Source organism: Gymnoscopelus microlampas (genome assembly GCF_963454915.1).
Source record: "Gymnoscopelus microlampas genome assembly, chromosome: 13".
In the NCBI taxonomy this organism is placed as follows: domain Eukaryota; kingdom Metazoa; phylum Chordata; class Actinopteri; order Myctophiformes; family Myctophidae; genus Gymnoscopelus; species Gymnoscopelus microlampas.
The window spans coordinates 18,663,735-18,682,203 of NC_139950.1; the positions used below are offsets into that span (position 1 = coordinate 18,663,735).

An 18,469-nucleotide genomic window follows, 5' to 3' on the forward strand; every position below is an offset into this window, starting at 1 on the left:
ATCATTGCTATAGAGTGTTTGTTCAGTAACAGGGATCTCCCCGTCTCTCCAGCTCTTTATTAAATAGTTTTTAGGTCGGCATACCAATGTTATCCAAATCAGAAGAGTGAACTGAAAGGATACAGGATAACAACAAGGGAAATGGGAAATGATGAAACAAAGACACTCATTTGGAACTGGAACACAATTGAAGCTGATAAAGGATCTCTGTGGGGTTCCGAATACTAACTAAATAGAATATTAACCTTTCAACAAAACAACGTATTAAATAAAAACACATTTTAGCTAGCCAGTGGCAGTACCTGGATGTGAAGGACACCATGCATGCAACATAGCAAGCAGCAAGCATGCAGGGATGACCGTACTGGAACAGTGGTTCTCAAAGTGGGGTCCAGGGACCCCCAGGGGTCCTTGAGGGGGTTCCAGGGGGTCTCCCGATTTAAATGACTGATAGTTAGGAATCAAATGGACGCTTATAAGGTCTGTAACTCAGACAGTAACGGGTCCATTTGGTTCCATATCCTATGTCATTTTTATGGGGGGGTCTGTGGTCTACCGGAGAGCCTTGAAATTAAAGGTTTGACAATCACCCTGTACTCGGACGTAATCTCACACCAAACAAAGTAGTTGCAAGAACATTAAATGCTATTTATAACAGGTGAGAAGACAGCAAAGGAAAAAAAAGAAAGAAAAATCAAGCAGATATGTGACTATATTATGCAGAATCAAATCAAAGGTTCTTTGGCGGAGTTCCCCTTTAAAATCAAACTAATACTGTTAAAGGGCGAGTACAAATACTTGCGTTTGCTCGATGCGGCGCACGTCAAGTGACGTCAAAACCAAAAAAATGAATGGTCGCAATCACCCTGTTAAAATGTTGTGTACTCTGATTGGAAAGACAAAAGTAAGTAGCTACCATGGCAATACACAAATGTACATACACTACTGTTTACATTTTGTCGTTGCGAACAGTATGGATTCCAAAACCTTTTGTGCAAAGCATAAATTAACCTTTACTCTGAAGTAAGAATGTCATCTAGCATCTCGTCACTGTCAGGAGGAAACCTTGTATCTCCATATTTCTTCGTTTTTTTCGTACTTTTTCTGTTGTAAAAAGCATTGGAAATAGCAGATTATGGAACAATTTTTCATTTAAACATTTGGAAGTTTTAAGTGAACGTGGTTAGATTTGTCTGTGGGTTTCATAAATATTAAACCAATGAAAAGCATTTAGAAGAGCTTATGCCTAAATAATAATAAAGTACATTGGATCCATTGGAACACAGGTCCCCCCCCTCCCCTCATTTTCCTGAAAAGTAACAGTTTTGGACATACAAGGGTTCCACCCGAAAGCGACAATCTGTTATTTTACCCTCTTGGACATTATGTCACCATGAGATCATTTCCTGAACCAAACATGTTTGTCATATGGAAACCTCAAAACTGTTACTTTTCAGGATTCAAAAGCATCAAAAGCAGCAGATCTACAAGCTCAAAATGCGTCGCGTTCCGAGCTTGCGGATCTGCTACTTTTGATGCTTTTGTGTGACGTACGTAGTATGATCAAGTAGGGCATTCATTTACCAAAAAAAAACACAAAAAGTTAAAATATGGAGAGGAGAGGTTTCTGCCCGACAGCAATGATATGTTATGTACTGTACATACAATGGAGGGAGCGGTGGACAAAGATCACATGCGGAGGCAGTCGGGGTGGCGCAGTGGTAAAGTGCCTGCCTACCACCACCACAGAGGTTGTGGGTTCGAATCCACCATGGTGGCATCCGGCTTTGTCGAGCGTCTCTACACGAACACAATCGGCCCGTGTTTGGGGGAGGGAAGCCGGGCGGGGAGGAGGATCGTTGTCATTGCACGTAATCCTATTGGGGGGGAGGAGGGGGTCACCTGTAAGCAGGGAGTGTTGGGCGGGAGGAGTAGGACGAAGGCTGGACGACGTTCTCCCGGTGGGAGCTCCTCACTGGTAGGTGAGCCGGTAGGATACAACAGCAGTGAAAACACAAAGTGTGTGGGGAGGTATCAATAGGCTCTATGGACAGCAGCCATATTGTGAAGAAATCACAGGTGTTGCCAATGATACTAATGAAGGCTCTGTTCCATTCTGGTCAAACAGAGTCAGGGTGCTGATGTTGTGCACGTTGGCTCACTGGGAACACTCTGCTACACCAGTGGGTCTAAAATTGGGGTCCAGGGACCCTCATGGTTCCTTGAGGGGGTTCCAAATGGCCCCTTGCGGGTGTGTAACTCTGAGAGTGTACAAATGGAACCAAATGGACCCGTAAGGGGTCGTAGAAATTAAAAGGTCTGAGAACTACTGTGCTACACTAGATGGAACAGAGCCTTCATTAGTATCATTGGTAACACATGTGAAGGAAGTGATAATATGGCTGCTGCGCATAGAGCCTATTGGCATAACGAAAAAAAAATGGATAGATTTGACGCTGTAGTATGATCAAGTAGGGCATCAATTTACGAAAAACAAAACAAAAAGTAAAACAAAATATGGAGATAAGAGGTTTCTGCCCGACAGCATCGATAATGTGCACACGGTTTGGGGGACAGGAGGACAAAGCTCACATGCAGCACAAGTCGTGAGCAGGGTTCGAACCAGCACAGTACACCCACTGGTACACGTACAGAGCAGTAGTACCAGCACGCCTCATTTATCTGTGTTTGTCTCCAGCATCTTATGTTGCCGAGGACAATTTCACCAGAGACTATGGATTACATCGTGTAATTAATTATTGTGATAATGGCGTTTCTTAATAAAAGGCCACAGTATTTCCTGTTCGTCTGTTTTTGCCTCAGTGGAAAGTTGATCATGTGACCCGACACACACACACACACACACACACACACACACACACACACACACACACACACACACACACACACACACACACACACACACACACACACACACACACACACACACACACACGGAGCACAGCCCTTGGTCATCATCATCATCATTCATATTGTCTCTGTCGGGTGGAAACCTCATATGTCCAAAAACGGTTACTTTTCAGGATTCAAATCCAAAAGCATCAAAAGTAGCAGTTCTACAATCTCGAAATGCGTCGTTTTGCACCACGTTTCGAGCCGACAGATCTGCTACTTTTGATGCTTTTGTGTGACGCCATAGGATGATCAAGTACGGCATTAAAAAAAACATAAAAAGTCAAAAATATAGAGATAAGAGGTTTCTGCCCGACAGCGACGATATGAAAGTGACATCACATCCTCCCATAAGCAGGGAAGGGAAGAGTCTCAGTGTGTGTGTGTGAGTGTGTGTGTGTGTGTGTGTGTGTGTGTGTGTGTGTGTGTGTGTGTGTGTGTGTGTGTGTGTGTTATAGCTCATGGCGCGTTGTGAGCCTCTACAGATGCTATTTTTGCTATATTTGAACATTTTTGGAAACGAACAAATAAATAAATTGGGGGACATTTTTGAAAATTGTAGAAAAGGATTTGACTTTCTTCATATTTTTTTGCCTCAAATGACATGCCCAGAATAGAGACGCCAGGTTGAAAGTAGTGTGTGAGTTTCCCAAGTTGCCGTTCTGTTAAATCTCTGTGCAGTGTGCATGTCTACACCTTCGCACCTTCCTCTGTCCATTCTCTTTCCCCTCCTTCTGTTCTATTCATCCATCCACCCGTCTACCCATCCGTCTGTCCATTCATCCTAGGGTGGCCATATATTCAGCCCCTCAAACCGGGACCCTTAAATCAATGCGCACGTCCCATTCATGCGTCCATCCCCTCCATTCATTCATCCATCCATCTATCTCAGACCTTGCGGAGGTCTATTTTGGCGATGTACGGCGAGCGGAAGGATCCCAGGTACAAGAACCCATCATGCTCGTGGGCCTCGCTGATGTAAGCGGCCACGGTGCCGTGGGGGTCGTGGAGGCTGCGCGTGCACACGCCCCCGTCATGCAGCTCCACCAACAGGCTGTAGCAAGGGACAAACTTCATCAGAACCTCCTGACTGAAGAGCTGGAGAGGAGGGGAGGAAGAGGGGAGGGGAGGAAGGAAGAGAAGAGGGAGAGGGGAGAGGAGGGGAGTAAGAGAAGCGGGAGAGGAAGAGGAAGAGGGAGAGGGGATTTAGCACTTTAGATTTGTTTTTGGCACTGAACATTGGAACATAAACATTTTATTTAAAAAATCCTTTGTAAAGATCCTTAATCATTTTATACTTTCAAAATGTAACCAAAAAGAAAAAAAGGGGAAGAAAATAGCCTCTAAAATCAAATACATTAATTTCTTTTTCTTTTCAGGGCTTAAGTGGTTTGACTCCATCCATCATATTTATCAGTGAACCTCTTCGTTCTCATGTTCACCATCTTGACCACAATGTTAAGAATTTGTTCATAAATTGCACTGTTGTACATACACAGATATAATTAATTTTTTGCCCAAAAGACGAAAATAAACTGAACTGAAGAATGCAATTTATATAGCATGTCATTTAAACGGATGCTAGGTTCTTGATGCAGTTAATCTGCATTCTATGTATGTGATTACCTTGCTTATTGTAAGTCGCAAGAGCGTCTGCTAATGGCAGGATGGGGGGATACCAGGGGGTCCTCAGCTAAATGCGTTATTAAAGCGTCACAATCATTTTAACCCAACTCAAAAATAGCATATCTACAAGCTCATAGCGCGGCACCAAGTACCGCAAACATTTTTAACACAAATATTTGGTTCTGGAGGTCCCTGGCACAACATATTTTCAGGTGGGAGTCCACGGCCACATATCAATTTGGGGGTCCTTGGTTTGAGAACCACTGTAGTAGACGGCAGCAATTCAGGAGTCCCGAGTTGGTGTTGGCTAGTCTGTACTCTTGCATCGTGTCACATATTAAATGTCAGCTGTACCTTGAAGATGAGTTTCTTGATCCAGGGCCTCTGGGCCAGGAAGTCTAGCATGGAGAAGCCGGGGTTGGGGCGCACGGCGGCCATGGACACCCAGTACCCCCCCGTGGAGCTGGGCCGCACGTTGTCAGGGAAACCAGGCAGGTTGTCCACAAACGTGTCCATCCCCCCTTTGTTGAGACCCGACACATGGACCCTGATGGACACACACACACATTTGTTTGACCACTTCAAATGCTTTTATCTTAAAAATAAAAGCGAAAATAGCCGATCTACAAGCAAAAATAGCCGATCTACATGCTCGCATTGAGAGTTTGTAGATCGACTATTTTTGCTGCGCAACATGCTTCCATTTTTGCTGTGCAACATGCCTCAGACAGCTGCTTCAGACAGACAGACAGACAGACAGACAGACAGACAGACAGCTGTGTATCCTAGCGACGGTGGTCTCGGCCACTAGGACAGACTCCTGGTCTGACAGACAGGTACCTGCGTATCCTAGCGACGGTGGTCTCGGCCACCAGGACAGACTCCTGGTCAGGCAGCAGCTGGATTCCGTTGGGGAAGCGCAGGTTCTCCATCACCACGGTAACCTCCCTGCTCTCCGTGTCATACTCCAGAACTCTGGCAAACATCAAATCATATCAAGCTTAATTTATAGAGCACATCCAGCTACCAGAATTGAGGCAGAAACCCATGGAGTTCAGAGTCAGCATTGGGGAGGGTCTCACAGCACACCAGTGCTCCAACTGACTCCACACTTTGAACAAATATTGCTCAGTGCTCTGGCTACAGCCAGAGCTTCTTTCCGCACCGTTACGATGTACACGATGTACAGGTTGTATGAATTATCAATTTTTGCACAACAATTTGACTGTATAAAGGCATACGATCTGCCTTTTCAGAGAGATCGTACAGATGGCGATACAGCGAGTGCACATTCTATGAGTTGCAGTTCTATACCTTAAATTATACTTCTATAGTACGGCCATTGGAAACAATAGACTCCAACCTGCTTCTGGTCTCCTAAAAAGGCGCTACTTCACGCAGATAAGGGAAGTAAACCGGTGGCATGTCTTTCTATATATTTTTTGTCTTGGGTTTTGCCCAGCGTGGTAATCTTCTCCTAACATACCGTCCGTCTGCAGTGGCCTCCATGATGAGGTGCAGGTAGTGCCTACGCTCCCACCTGCTGCTGGAGTCAGTGAAGTACACCTTCTTGCCGTCACGCGTCACATCCAGGTCGTTGATGAAGGACAGCTTCCTGCCTCCAACCAGCTTTCCTGGAGACACCAGGTTAGTGGCCTCACCTAAAACACACATACCGTACACAAACAATGCCCTTTTAAAAACCTGCATCTGAACATATTTTGTGCCCTAGTTTCGCGAGCCAGACTGTTGCCCCCCATATATGTTTTGCCCCCTGTCCGTCCATCCGTGTGTCTGTGTGCCCGCCCGTCCGTCTGTGACAAGCTAATTTTCGGCACCGTTGGCCCGATCGAAGCGAAACTGTGCACGCACACTCCCTGGATTCAGATCGGCCTGTATTAGCGCCACCAAGAGGCCAATCATGAACGCGATTGCTATGAAACTTTGCACGGACCCACTAGGCCGAGGAAGAAATGCCACACTTTTTACATTGGCCTTTTATAGCGCCACCAGCAGACCGTTTTTTGCAAGACAAAATGCCTCAAATCATGAACGCAGCGTCCGATTGCCGTGAAAGGCCCTAGGAAGAAATGGCACCCTTTTCACATTGGCCTATTATAGCACCACCGGGAGGCCACAATAACCTACAGTAACTGAACTGGTGGAGACTTGAAAAAGGAGTGCTTTTTCTAGTTTTTAAATGCTAGAAAGCAATGGAAGCTCTGAAAGTGATCCGGGGAAAAACAGACGTGATGCCTTTTCGTCTTTACAGTCGAGCAAAGTTATCCTAATATAAATCAAAATAATCTAAGCATATTGTGGCTGTCGGGCAGAAACCTCTTATCTCCATATTTTTATTTATTTATTTTTTTCGTAAATTAATGTACTAAATCAATAGTACTTGATCATACTACAGCATCACACAAAAGCATCAAAAGTAACAGATCTACAAGCTTGAAACGTGGCGCGCAGCGACACATTTTGAGCTTGTAGATCTGCTACTTTTTAATTTGATTCCTGAAAAGTAACAGTTTTGGACATATGAGGTTTCCATCCGACAAGGACGATATATAGCTTGCCGCTTATCAGAAATGGAAATTGTAAAATAAAATGTAAAGATATTTTTAAATATATATAAAATATCCGTTTCATGAACGGAAATGACAAACAGATGACAGCTTTCGTTCTCGGCTTTTGGGAGGTGTAGTTCCAGACTCTATATAGCATTTGGGGAATAGTTGTCTGGCTACGTAAGACTACAGGGACCACCACAAGAGAAGATTTGTAAAAACAAAAAAAAATGTCACAATCTTTGTCACAATGTTCAAATCTTTCAAAAATTTTCACAATTTTTCTAAATGTTTCGTAAAGTTAAAGTGGCTAAACTGCTCCTCATTTTGCTGGGGTCTCACTGGAACCCCCTCAAGGACCCTTGGGGAGGACCCCTGGGGGTCCCCAGACCCCACTTTGAGAACCACCGGTATAGATTTCCTCGGTGAAGGGGGAGGGACAACTTGTTGATTGGGTCAACTTCAAACAGCCCCAGGTTGGCATCAGCCACACACAGACCTCTCACCTGTGATTGGGTCAACTTCAAACAGCCCCAGGTAGGCGTCGGCTACAAACAGCGTCCCATTGGGTCCCGCTCGGATCCCGAGGGGTCGCCCACACGTTGGCTCGTCCTCCTTGGAGCCTTTTTAAAGGAAGAGAGAAGGGCAAGGTGAAGTTGTGATCAAATTGTGATCACGAACACAACAGCTTTTTCATAAATTAACGCTCTACTTCTACTTCATCATGCAAGACTGTCACATGAAAGTAGTGAAAATAGAAGATCTACAAGCTTGTAGACCGGCTATTTTCCCTATTTTCCATTTAACACATTGAGTGCCAGGGGGTTTTCAAAACAGGGTACCTCCAGTGCCTGGATTTTTAACCATTTTTTAACCTTTTTCAAGTAGTCACAAAACATTTTCAGTGATCACCGTCCTCGCGGTGATACCCTCATTACACACATAGAGGTCTCGTACAATCCGGGGAAAAAGATTAAAAACATTCGGTAATCCGTTCCATAGTTGCAGCCAGTTGAAAATAGTCGAAAATACATCGTAAAAAGTACACAGGGGCCGAGATACAGGCTTTTGAAGTCATAAGTTAACCAGGAAGTGGATTGGAGTCTAAATCTTCGTAAAATCATATCTCCTGGTGCTGTGAAGGAAAAAAAAAAATTGATATTCATATTTTTGGCCAAAAACGGCCATAACCGTTTTTGGCACACCTTGTTTGGATTATGAAAAACGGTCCGGACCGTTTTTGGCACTCAATGTGTTAAAGACAAAAGGAACGGTTTTGGACAAAAGAGGTTTCCACTTGATAGAGACGATATGAATCTATATAATAAAACTAATTGTTGGTTATATACTGTGACTGTTAAACAGTGTGGCTCTGGTTACTTATATAAGGTTATATGATCACCTAAAAACCTAGGTGGAGTCATTACAGTACAGTAGTTAAACTGCAGATTTACATTTTCTATATTTTGGTGTTGTTTTTTTGTTGCACTCTTGTTTTGTCCAGATGTTTGAGTGTTGCTCTGTAAGCCACACTGTGGCTTACAGAGCTCCCTTTCAAAAGCTTTACTGATTAACGTAGTTATATGCTTCATTCTGAAGAAGACTATAATAAGCGAAGGTGAGACACTGGAGCAGCTCGGACAGTCTCTGTGGAAGATGTAGTTCACATTGAAACGTCAGTCACCCTTGTTACTAGCACCTTTATTAATAAAAAAGGCTTAAATGTCCGAGCTGCTCCAGTGTCTCTCCTTCGCTGCTGTACAGTCCCGTTCCTGTGATGCACCGGACCCGCCTTGTTCTGGCTGAGGCGCGGTGGTGCTCCTTTGTTCTTGAAGACTATAATAACTCGCAACATGCAAAAGGAATGTTGAGCAACGAGAGCTCCTGATGACTCTCTCTCCTCACCAAAAATGATCTGTTGAAAGTTCAGTCGTTGTGAAATGACCAACGGTCAGAGCTGTGTGTTCAGACATGCTGCACAATAACCCACAACGCTTTATGAACTATGACCAATATTTTGAAATATAGAATTGAAATAGTATTTTTTGCCAATAACTTTGCCAAACAATAGATTTGATCTACTGTATCAGTCAGGCGTTATTATGAATCCCACGCCGCGTCCTGGCAAACCCGCTGAGCGGGCGCTGTGATTGGTCAGTAGTCGCTGTGATTGACAGTTACGTTTTTGCTACTATGCCTATACCTAACCTTAACCCTAACCCTAACCTCAGTAAAACTATGCCTAATCCTAACCCTAACCCTAACCCTAACCTCAGTAAAACTATGCCTAAACCTAACCTTAACCCTAACCCTAACCTCAGTAAAACTATGCCTGCCAGGGAGCCAATCAGACACGTAAGGCGGGTCTAAATCCTGGAGCGTTGGTGGAATCCATAATCAGGCATCAGTCAGAGGTTAGGATTAGTTAGGTTGAGGTTGAGGGTTGTCAGGGTTCTTGGGCTGCAACCCTTTATGTTTTCTCAAAAGCCCCAAATCATTAAGTAGGTTTTAAAATAACTTAATAACGAGCCATAGATAGATATTGTAGTGTTGAATTTTTGTATGCAGTTGAATTGAATACTGTACATAGGACCACAATGGGAACAAGTCCCCCAGACTTTTTTTGTGTTATCCTTTTAGCTTTAATGTCTTACTGCACATGCTGTTTACATTTCTGACTAATAAAGTATTCAATCAATCAATCCTCCACATGTGCATTTTCGAAAACTATTCAGTCCACCGCAGCTTGCCAACTCTGACAGTGCGCTTGTCGACCAGGGAGGCCGTGGTGTGTGTGCTCAGTGCAGCAGGCACTCGCTCCGCCTGGCGACTAGCTCGGACACGCCTCATCATGAGCCTCATGGCCTCGCTGTCGGTGGTGCGCCTGCCTTGTTTTCCATTCCACATTTCTAGAAATGTGTAACTTTGTGGAGTTTTTAGGGTCATAGATATGCGGTCCTAGGACCTGCATTTGCAGTTGCGAAACTGGAGCCTGGAGTAGTGCAGGGACTAAGTATTGGCTGGTCCTGCCACTAACCAAACGAAGCACCTCAGCATGCTTCCAAATGCCACCGCAATCCTGTCTGAGTTGCCAACATTTGATGTACTTCAATAACAATAGCTGCACGCACCTTAGTATGTTAATTAATTAAGACCTGAGCAGTGGCGTTCCCAGAAATTACATTTAGGGCAGGCAAGATTTTTTTCTCTACCTACCCCCCCTCCGAAGGGGCGGGGGGGGGGGGGGGGGGGTACTCGGGGCAAACAAGTTAACAACGCAACACTGACTACAAAACTGAAAAACGTTAATAAAAACAATATGCAAGTATAATCAATCAATCAATTATTCAGCAGTGGTATCTTCATGTTGTAGTTTAATGGTTCAAGCTCTCATACTCAGAGCCCCTTTTATGCCTGGTGAGTACAGGTGATGGCACAGAGACCCCCACACCTAGCACTCCTGGCACCCCATGAAGATAAAGGCAAACATTTGCATCACTATAGTATAGGCGACGTCGCTCTGCTGTTTGGATACGGTAGTGATTAGCTGCCTGCCCGCGTGAATGGACGAGGTCCGACGGCCACTATTCTCTTTGGATTTTTTTCACTGCCTGTTTTTCAGTCTTTTACTTTATTTTCTAGGGGAGGCTAGATTTTAGTTGGGCAGGCGGCCGCCTGCCCTGCCTCTATGGTGGGTACGCCACTGGACCTGAGACGATGATGAGGCGTTACAGTGACTCGCCTCTATGGCTTAATATTTAAACATTAATAGGCTACTCCATATTACATTATATTATTAGGTTGGGTGGCATATAGACCTACTTATTAGTATCCTACAATTTAGCGTCTGCAAATAAACAACACTAAAAAGAGGCGCAATTACTTCAGACTAAACTTTTGGTGATGCCTTCTACATTCATTGGAAAATCGACCATAAGAGAAAGGGGGAAATAATTGTGTGAAGGGCAGCCGCAAACAGAATGGTGTTTTAAAAGGCAATCTAAAAGAACTAAGAGTGGCATCCGACCTGCAGTTTTCTGGGAGTTGAGTTTGCACCACAGATAATAATAATCATGCTGCTTCGTTGCCTTGTTATGTTCTCATAGCAAACATCCCTGTCAAATATTCTGTCACTTGGGGTCGATGAGCCAATGGAAACAGGCGTGGCTGCAGACACAATTCTGACAGGAATGCGGTGGCATTTGGAAGCATGCGTCACCTCAAGTAGCAAGCTAGCAAGCTTGCTAGCTATCCACTTAAACCCTCTATACTTAGTAAACTTGAGCTGAGTTGTCTCTGTACTTGGTCTGCTCTCTTTTCAGGGTCAGGGTTTAGTGTTAGAGTTTCTCACCACAGGGAGGTTTTCCCAGTCTGGTCAACAAATGTATCCTCTTCCCAACCAGCTTTAAGATCCTCCCATCAGCTGTACCTGTATAAAACACATCTACACGCACACGCACGCACGCGCACGCACACGCACACACACACACACACACACACACACACACACACAATACAATATGCTTTCATTCACATTTTGTTTTCAGTTTGACAGTTGTTAAAAATGTGTAACGTTTGAGTTCGTAACATTGAGCCAATTCTATTTAGGGGTTCAAGCCTGAGGGCTGACTATTGTTTAATTCTAATTATATTCATGGTAAAATACTTGTCATGGTTTAAAAGTGAATATCAAGAGACAGAGTTGATACGATTTGGTTAAATAATTATCTGTTTACAATGGTGCCAAATAAAAAAAGATACATATATCAACATGAATTTGTATCTGGTAATGAGTATTGATCTATTAAAATATGTCCATCACATTGAAGAATTAGATTGACTGGCCATCTGTAGTCAAAGACTCTAATTCTTGTTTCTCCAATGTCTGGTCCCAGGACCACCAGGGGCCCAAACGGGCCCAAACGGGCCCTTACGGGTCCGTATCTATGAGTGTACAAATGGAACCAAATGGATCCATAAGGAAGACATAAAGCAACATAAGGCTGTTTTTAGCACCATAGGCACCTGAAGAGCCGTGTCGGCTCTCAGGTGCATTCAGCAACTTCTTTTCACTCCTTCCAACCGACTGATCTCTCGACTTCATTCGACTGCCAGTCGGTAGTAATCTGTAGTATTCTGTTTGGTGGAGAGCTACCGTAACACAGGAATTTACAGCGTAGATTGGGGTCGAAAAACGTTTTTTTTAGTACACAGCACACATCACCCACCTCCTATATTGGTGATGGACTCTGGTCCAAGCAGCTGGTCTTCAAACAGCCTCTCCGCCTGGCGAAGCTTCAGGTTGGGTTCATAACAGCCGGTCATCACAGGGGGCTCGCTGAGACTGTTGTAAACATGTTATAAAACAGTCAGTCCATCAGTCATACTTATTGACACTGTCGGGTGAAAACCTTGCATGTCCTAAAGTTCCAACAAATCCATTGTAGTTATTATTGGTAACCGGAACGCTCGCCCCCAGTGTTTTTCTGTATTCTTGTTTTCTTTTTACTGAGGTTAAGGTTAGGAATCTGTTTAGGTTTAGGCATAGTTTTACTGATTTTACGGATTTGACCCAGGCGAGTGCGTTTTGGGGCGAGCGTTTTTGTATTCTTATTATTTAGTCACAAGCTCTTGTTGATACTTTTCATTGGTCCTATATTTATAAAGCCCAAATCCAGACTTAACCGCTTTCACCAAAATGTCATATGTCAGAAATATTGGAAAATAACAGATCTACAAGCTCCTAACAGAATCATCCACTATACAATTATATCCCTGTTATTTTTGCTGAATATTGTAATCATGACTAGAATTAAACCACAATAACTGATTACAATAACTTCTGGTATACTGTATACCATCTTTTGGCCAAAAATCTTGTGTAAGATCCTCAGTGACTTTATTGTTCCTCTGAGAGCCTTCTGGTTGGACATGGTTGTACGATGCTCTGCTTGTTAACTCTTTGTGTAATGGTGAGTAGACGAGGGCAAAGTCGCAACAGTTGACCAAATAAGATGTTTGAATTAAAGCGGCACTATATAACGTGTTTTTAATTAATACACTTTCATTTTGTTCAATCTGTATGGTAGAGTATGTTAATACAATATAACTTATACAATTGGGGTGGTTGTATTTTGTCTCCCACCTCTTCTATTCTATACCGACATTTAGATCGTGTCAAAGGTCATGTCTCACCTAGACACAGGATACAAGGTTTCCACCCAACAGTGTGTTGTGCAAACAGCCCTGTCCTCATCTGAACTGGACTGCTCTGGTACACAGCCAGACAGAGAGGTACTGTAAGAACGTCTGACCATAAATACGATCAGCTTTCTCTGTGTGGCAGACGGCCATTTTTCAAGCAGGTTGAAAAATGGAGACAAATTAAATTACATTAGAGGAGGAGAATGGAGGAGTTTTGGCTGAAACAAAAGTTTGGATGAAAAACTGCATTGGGGGGGGGGGGGGGGGTAAAAGTCCCCAACAGCCTCACTTAACCTGATAGATACTAGATAGTAACTTAAAGGACAACTTTAGTTTTTTACAACCAAGGTTTATATTTTAGCTTGTAATTAAAGTAAGTAAAAGATGAGTGTTATTTTTTTTCCATTTACTGCTTTCTACAGTTTTGGCAATTTTTGCGATATTTTTTACAGTGGGCGGGGGCATTCTGTCCGGTGGCTAAATATGCCTTTTTTACACAATAAAAAAGGTCCTGTGGTCTTTGATGGCCAGATATGAGTTATTGGGGGCTAGAAGAGCTACTGTAAATAATAATAAAGAAAACACTGAGTTATTGTGTAAAAAAATACATATTTAGCCACCGGACAGAATGCCCCCACCCACTGTATAAAAGATCGCGAAAATTGCTAAAACTATAGAAAGCAGTAAATTTAAAAATTTTAACACTCATCTTTTATTTACTTTAATTACAATCTAAAACACAAACCTTGGTTGTAAAAAACTAAAGTTGTCCTTTAATCCAGAGGCTCTCAAACAATTTTCATGTCAAGGACCCCCACGTTGACATGTATTTGGCCACGGACCCCTCATCTGAAAAGAAAATTGTGCCTGGGGCTAGGCCTGTCGCAATTATTTGAGATGATCCCATTTTTTTGCATAATCATTATAATCATGTCCATGTTGAAAAAGTTCCACTATTAATGTATTTTTCTATTTAAGAACAAAGTTATTAAATGATGTAAGTTATTATATGAAATACAGTTTGACTTTCTTTTGGAAAGAGTGACTTCGCTGAAATATTAACCAGTATCTGATAAGTCAGCAGAAATACAGACAGGTCAACTGAATGTAATTCAGACTGTTAAAGGGTGAGTCAGCAGTCTCAATTTTTTTCCAGGGGAAGGAAATTAATTCAAATATATTATATGCAGCCCTGCATAGCCAATAAAAACAATTATGAACATTACCTCAGATTAGGGGATGTTAACAATGAATCGACTATCTATTAAGTGTGCGTTAAGAATGTACTTGATTAAATTAATCAATTAAACAATTAATTGAACATTCCATGGTTCTGATTTTCCCACACTCATTATCACAAACAAAGGCTACATGTCGTCTCTGTCTGGGTGGAAACCTCATATGTCCAAAACTGTTACTTTTCAGGATTCAAATTCAAATTTATGCTTTTGTGTGACGCTGTAGTATGATCGTTAATTCACGAAAAAACACACAAAGTTAAAATATGGAGATAAGAGGTTTCTGCCCGACAGCCACAAATGTTTCAACCGCTACTGCTTTCCATTGTGTTGTAATGGAATATACTGTATGTGAAGGGTTAAAAAAAAAAAAATCACACACACACACACACACACACACACACACACACACACACACACACACACACACACACACACACACACACACACACACACACACTTGAAAAAGAGAGAGAGAGAGAGAGAGAGAGATTTATGTGAAAGGTTAATATCGTATATAGCCTATATAGAATATACTGTATGTGAGAGGTTAATATTGACAATGAATGACAATGGTAAACATTAGTTTACAGGGGCAATTGTTTTGTTTGGCAATTTTTTGGTAAGGTTAATCAATTAATGATTTAGATGAAATTTTCCATCCCTACCTCCGATTTTATTTTAATTACTGCCAAGCACGTAGTGCCGTGGTCCCCTTTTGGTTTTTGTTCTTCCAGCACTTTTTGCAGTTCTGGCTTAACCGTCGTTTTTTACGGAACTTGGCAATATGGTAGAGGGCTATGCCAAACAACAAAGACACAAAACCCACAGCCATTGATTGGCCAAAGGGTGGCGCTATAGCAATCACTTGAAAATGCTAACTTTGAATAGGCATAGCTCATGAACCGTTTGACCGACAGCAATAAAACTTCAATACACTCATGCGTTTCCTAATGAGGAACAACTTTGCCACGTTGACCTTATCTCCCACCATTTTGAAATATATGAAAAACTGTAAAAATCTCCTCCTGGGATTTTTTTTTTTACCATAATAATAACTGACTTACCTATAATAAAATAGCTGACTTAATACTGAGTGTAATTGGGAGTATTGGACAGTACACTCATCTGTGTAACTCTGATTGGATGGAAAGGCTTACCTGAATATTTCTGGTTGGATGGGAGACTCTAGAATGAAAACGATCACAAGCAGAGGGAGCAGCAGGAATCCTCCGAGGGACAGCAGAGTGACACGGAACACCTTCCCACTGTACGAACTGCAACACAACACAAGAACATGAACACCTTCCCACTGTACGAACTGCAACACAACACAAGAACATGAACACCTTCCCACTGTACGAACTGCAACACAACACAAGAACACCTTCCCACTGTATGAACTGCAACACAACACAAGAACACCTTCCCACTGTATGAACTGCAACACAACACAAGAACATGAACACCTTCCCACTGTATGAACTGCGACACAACACAAGAACATGAACACCTTCCCACTGTACAAACTGTTAGACAACACACATGAACACACATGAACACACGGAACATCATAAAAGGGGGTGGGGGGACCATGGAGGGAGGCCAGGCCAACCGGGGAAACAATTTGGCTAATTTGAATGTTCATGGAGCCATGCTTTTAGATCAGCCTTAAACCTTAATGGGGAAGTTAAAAGTTACAGACCCTCTATTTGGACCCCTGGTGGTCCCTGAACCCAACGTTGAGAAACAGTGTTATTACAATACAGTGCACTACACAGTCCTTTCGTATTTAATACTGAGTGACAGACAATAGGAAAGCTGAGAGGGAGACAGTGTAGGAGAGACAGACAGTAGGAATTAGGAAAGCTGAGAGGGAGACAGCATAGGAGAGACACAGTAGGACATTTGAGAGGGAGACAGTGTAGGAGAGACAGACAGTAGGAAAGCTGAGAGAGACTGTGTAGGAGAGACAGACAGTAGGAAAAGCAGAGAGAGAGAGAGAGACAGTGTAGGAGAGACAGACAGTAGGAAAAGCAGAGAGAGACAGTGTAGGAGAGACAGACCATAGGAAAGCTGAGAGAGAGACAGTGTAGGAGAGACAGACAGTAGGAAAACTGAGAGGGAGACAATCGTAGGAGAGACAGGCAGTAGGAAAGCAGAGAGAGAGAGAGACAGTGTAGGAGAGACAGGCAGTAGGAAAGCTGAGAGGGAGACAGTGTAGGAGATACAATGAACTTTAGGGACAGCCAAAATTAGTGAAAATGCTGTGATTGTATATCGGCTGACATTTATCCTTGCCACATTCATTGAATCCCTCGTTTCATAGGCCTACTGATTATATCAACCATTTCATAGATGTAACGAATATATGAAATGGCATGTCAGGCATGATGTACTATTCTGTGCATAAAGGGCAAGACCACTTTGGTAGAGGTTTGGGTTGTATATTTACCTTGCCATGATGTAACTCCAAAAATAATTGCTCCATTGATTAGAAATTGATAATTCAAAATTTGCTCCTCATTGACTTACATTGTAAGTCACTCTTTAAGCACGTAAACGAACACGAACAAAGCTGATTCAGACAATGGAGAACATCACCAAACCCAGTACTGTTTTTTTTTTATTAAAATATTAACTTCCTGCTGATTTTACTATTTGAAGATCCGGTCCAGGTTTTCTTCTTAATAAAATAGCAAAATCAACAGGAAGTTAACATTTTTATTTAAAAAAAAACAGTACTGGGTTTGGTGATGTTCTATATTGTCTGAATCAACTTTGTTTGTGTTCATTTATGTGCTAAAAGAATGACTTTGAGAGCTGTTTTACCGTACAATGTAAGTCAATGAGGAGCATATTTTGAATTATCAATTTCTAATCAATGGAGCAATTATTTTTGATTTCTTGTCCACCTTTGGAGTTACATCATGGCAAGGTAACTACACAACCAAAACCTCTACCAAAGTGGTCTTGCCCTTTAACACCTCCTATAATGACTGAGATGACCGTGCACGCTCTGGTGGTGCACACACGTCAACTGACCCACTCTGGTGGTGTGCACACACACACACACACACACACACACACACACACACACACACCAACTGACCCACTCTGGTGGTGCACACATACATTAACTCATCATCATACATTAACTGACCCACATATTACGGCGGTTTGCCTTGGACCGTTCAGCGTTACATATGCGTCACCCGGACTTTAGTGGCCCATTTAAGTGTGACTCCATAAGTCGTGGTGCGATTTTCCCAAAAAATACATAACAAAACAAAGGGGCAAACAAGTCTGAAGGACAATTAGCATTTAGCTTTGACAACATCATCCACGATTTAGACTGGAGAATCTGTCTGGTCGAAAATAAATCGGAAAACAGCTTATAGCCACGAGTTACAGTATTCGTGTAGGTCGCCGCCCGACAATGATGCGCACCTGACTCTCTACCCCCCCCCCCCCCCAAAAAAATAATAATATAGGTCAAGTTAACGGACCGGGAGGGTCATTTCACCGATAATCCGCGCGTGTCGCTCACCCACAAGAACATATCTACAAGTGCACGTACGTGCGCTTGTAGATCTGTTCTTGTGGGCGAGCGACAGACAAAAGACAGTCGCCGGCGGGCCGAGTCATTTGCATTCATTGGTACCTGGATCCCTTGTACTGGGGCTCCTGTAGATCATCCGTGATGACGTGAGGCCGGTGGAGCCTCCTGAACCTCAGACCCTCCGACTCATTCATGATGATGATATGATGGTGGTGATGAAGACCCCCGGTCCTCCTCCTCCTCCCCCGGTATGTTTGTTCGGTTACGGTTTGGTCCGGTCCGGTTCGGTTCTATGTGAACAGCGGGTTGTTGAATGGACCTGGTCCGAGCAGAACAGCACACACCATCCTCTTCTC

At 43.0% G+C, this 18,469-nt stretch overlaps 1 protein-coding gene across 1 annotated transcript; it reads right to left on the reverse strand.

Moving 5' to 3' along the window:
- Positions 1–3,186: 3,186 nt before the first annotated feature.
- On the reverse strand, positions 3,187–18,469 carry apmap (adipocyte plasma membrane associated protein). The gene is made up of 9 exons (XM_084076738.1): positions 18,216–18,469; positions 15,712–15,828; positions 12,338–12,453; positions 11,461–11,553; positions 7,616–7,732; positions 6,026–6,200; positions 5,380–5,514; positions 4,894–5,086; positions 3,187–4,011 (listed from the first exon to the last, which is right to left on the reverse strand). Exons 1-9 carry the CDS (start codon positions 18,305–18,307, stop codon positions 3,802–3,804), a joined length of 1,248 nt encoding a protein of 415 aa, XP_083932864.1. The 5' UTR covers positions 18,308–18,469; the 3' UTR covers positions 3,187–3,801.

What these genes read in the sequence shown, in the direction of transcription:
- apmap (XM_084076738.1), bottom strand. Translation starts at nt 18,307, where the DNA reads ATGAATGAGTCGGAGGGTCTGAGGTTCAGGAGGCTCCACCGGCCTCAC. An exon ending in ACCGTCGCTAGGATACGCAG is followed by an intron (nt 5,087 to 5,379) that starts GTACCTGTCTGT and finishes TGTGTCCATCAG; the next exon opens with GGTCCATGTGTCGGGTCTCA. An exon ending in TCAAGAAACTCATCTTCAAG is followed by an intron (nt 4,012 to 4,893) that starts GTACAGCTGACA and finishes CCTCCTCTCCAG; the next exon opens with CTCTTCAGTCAGGAGGTTCT.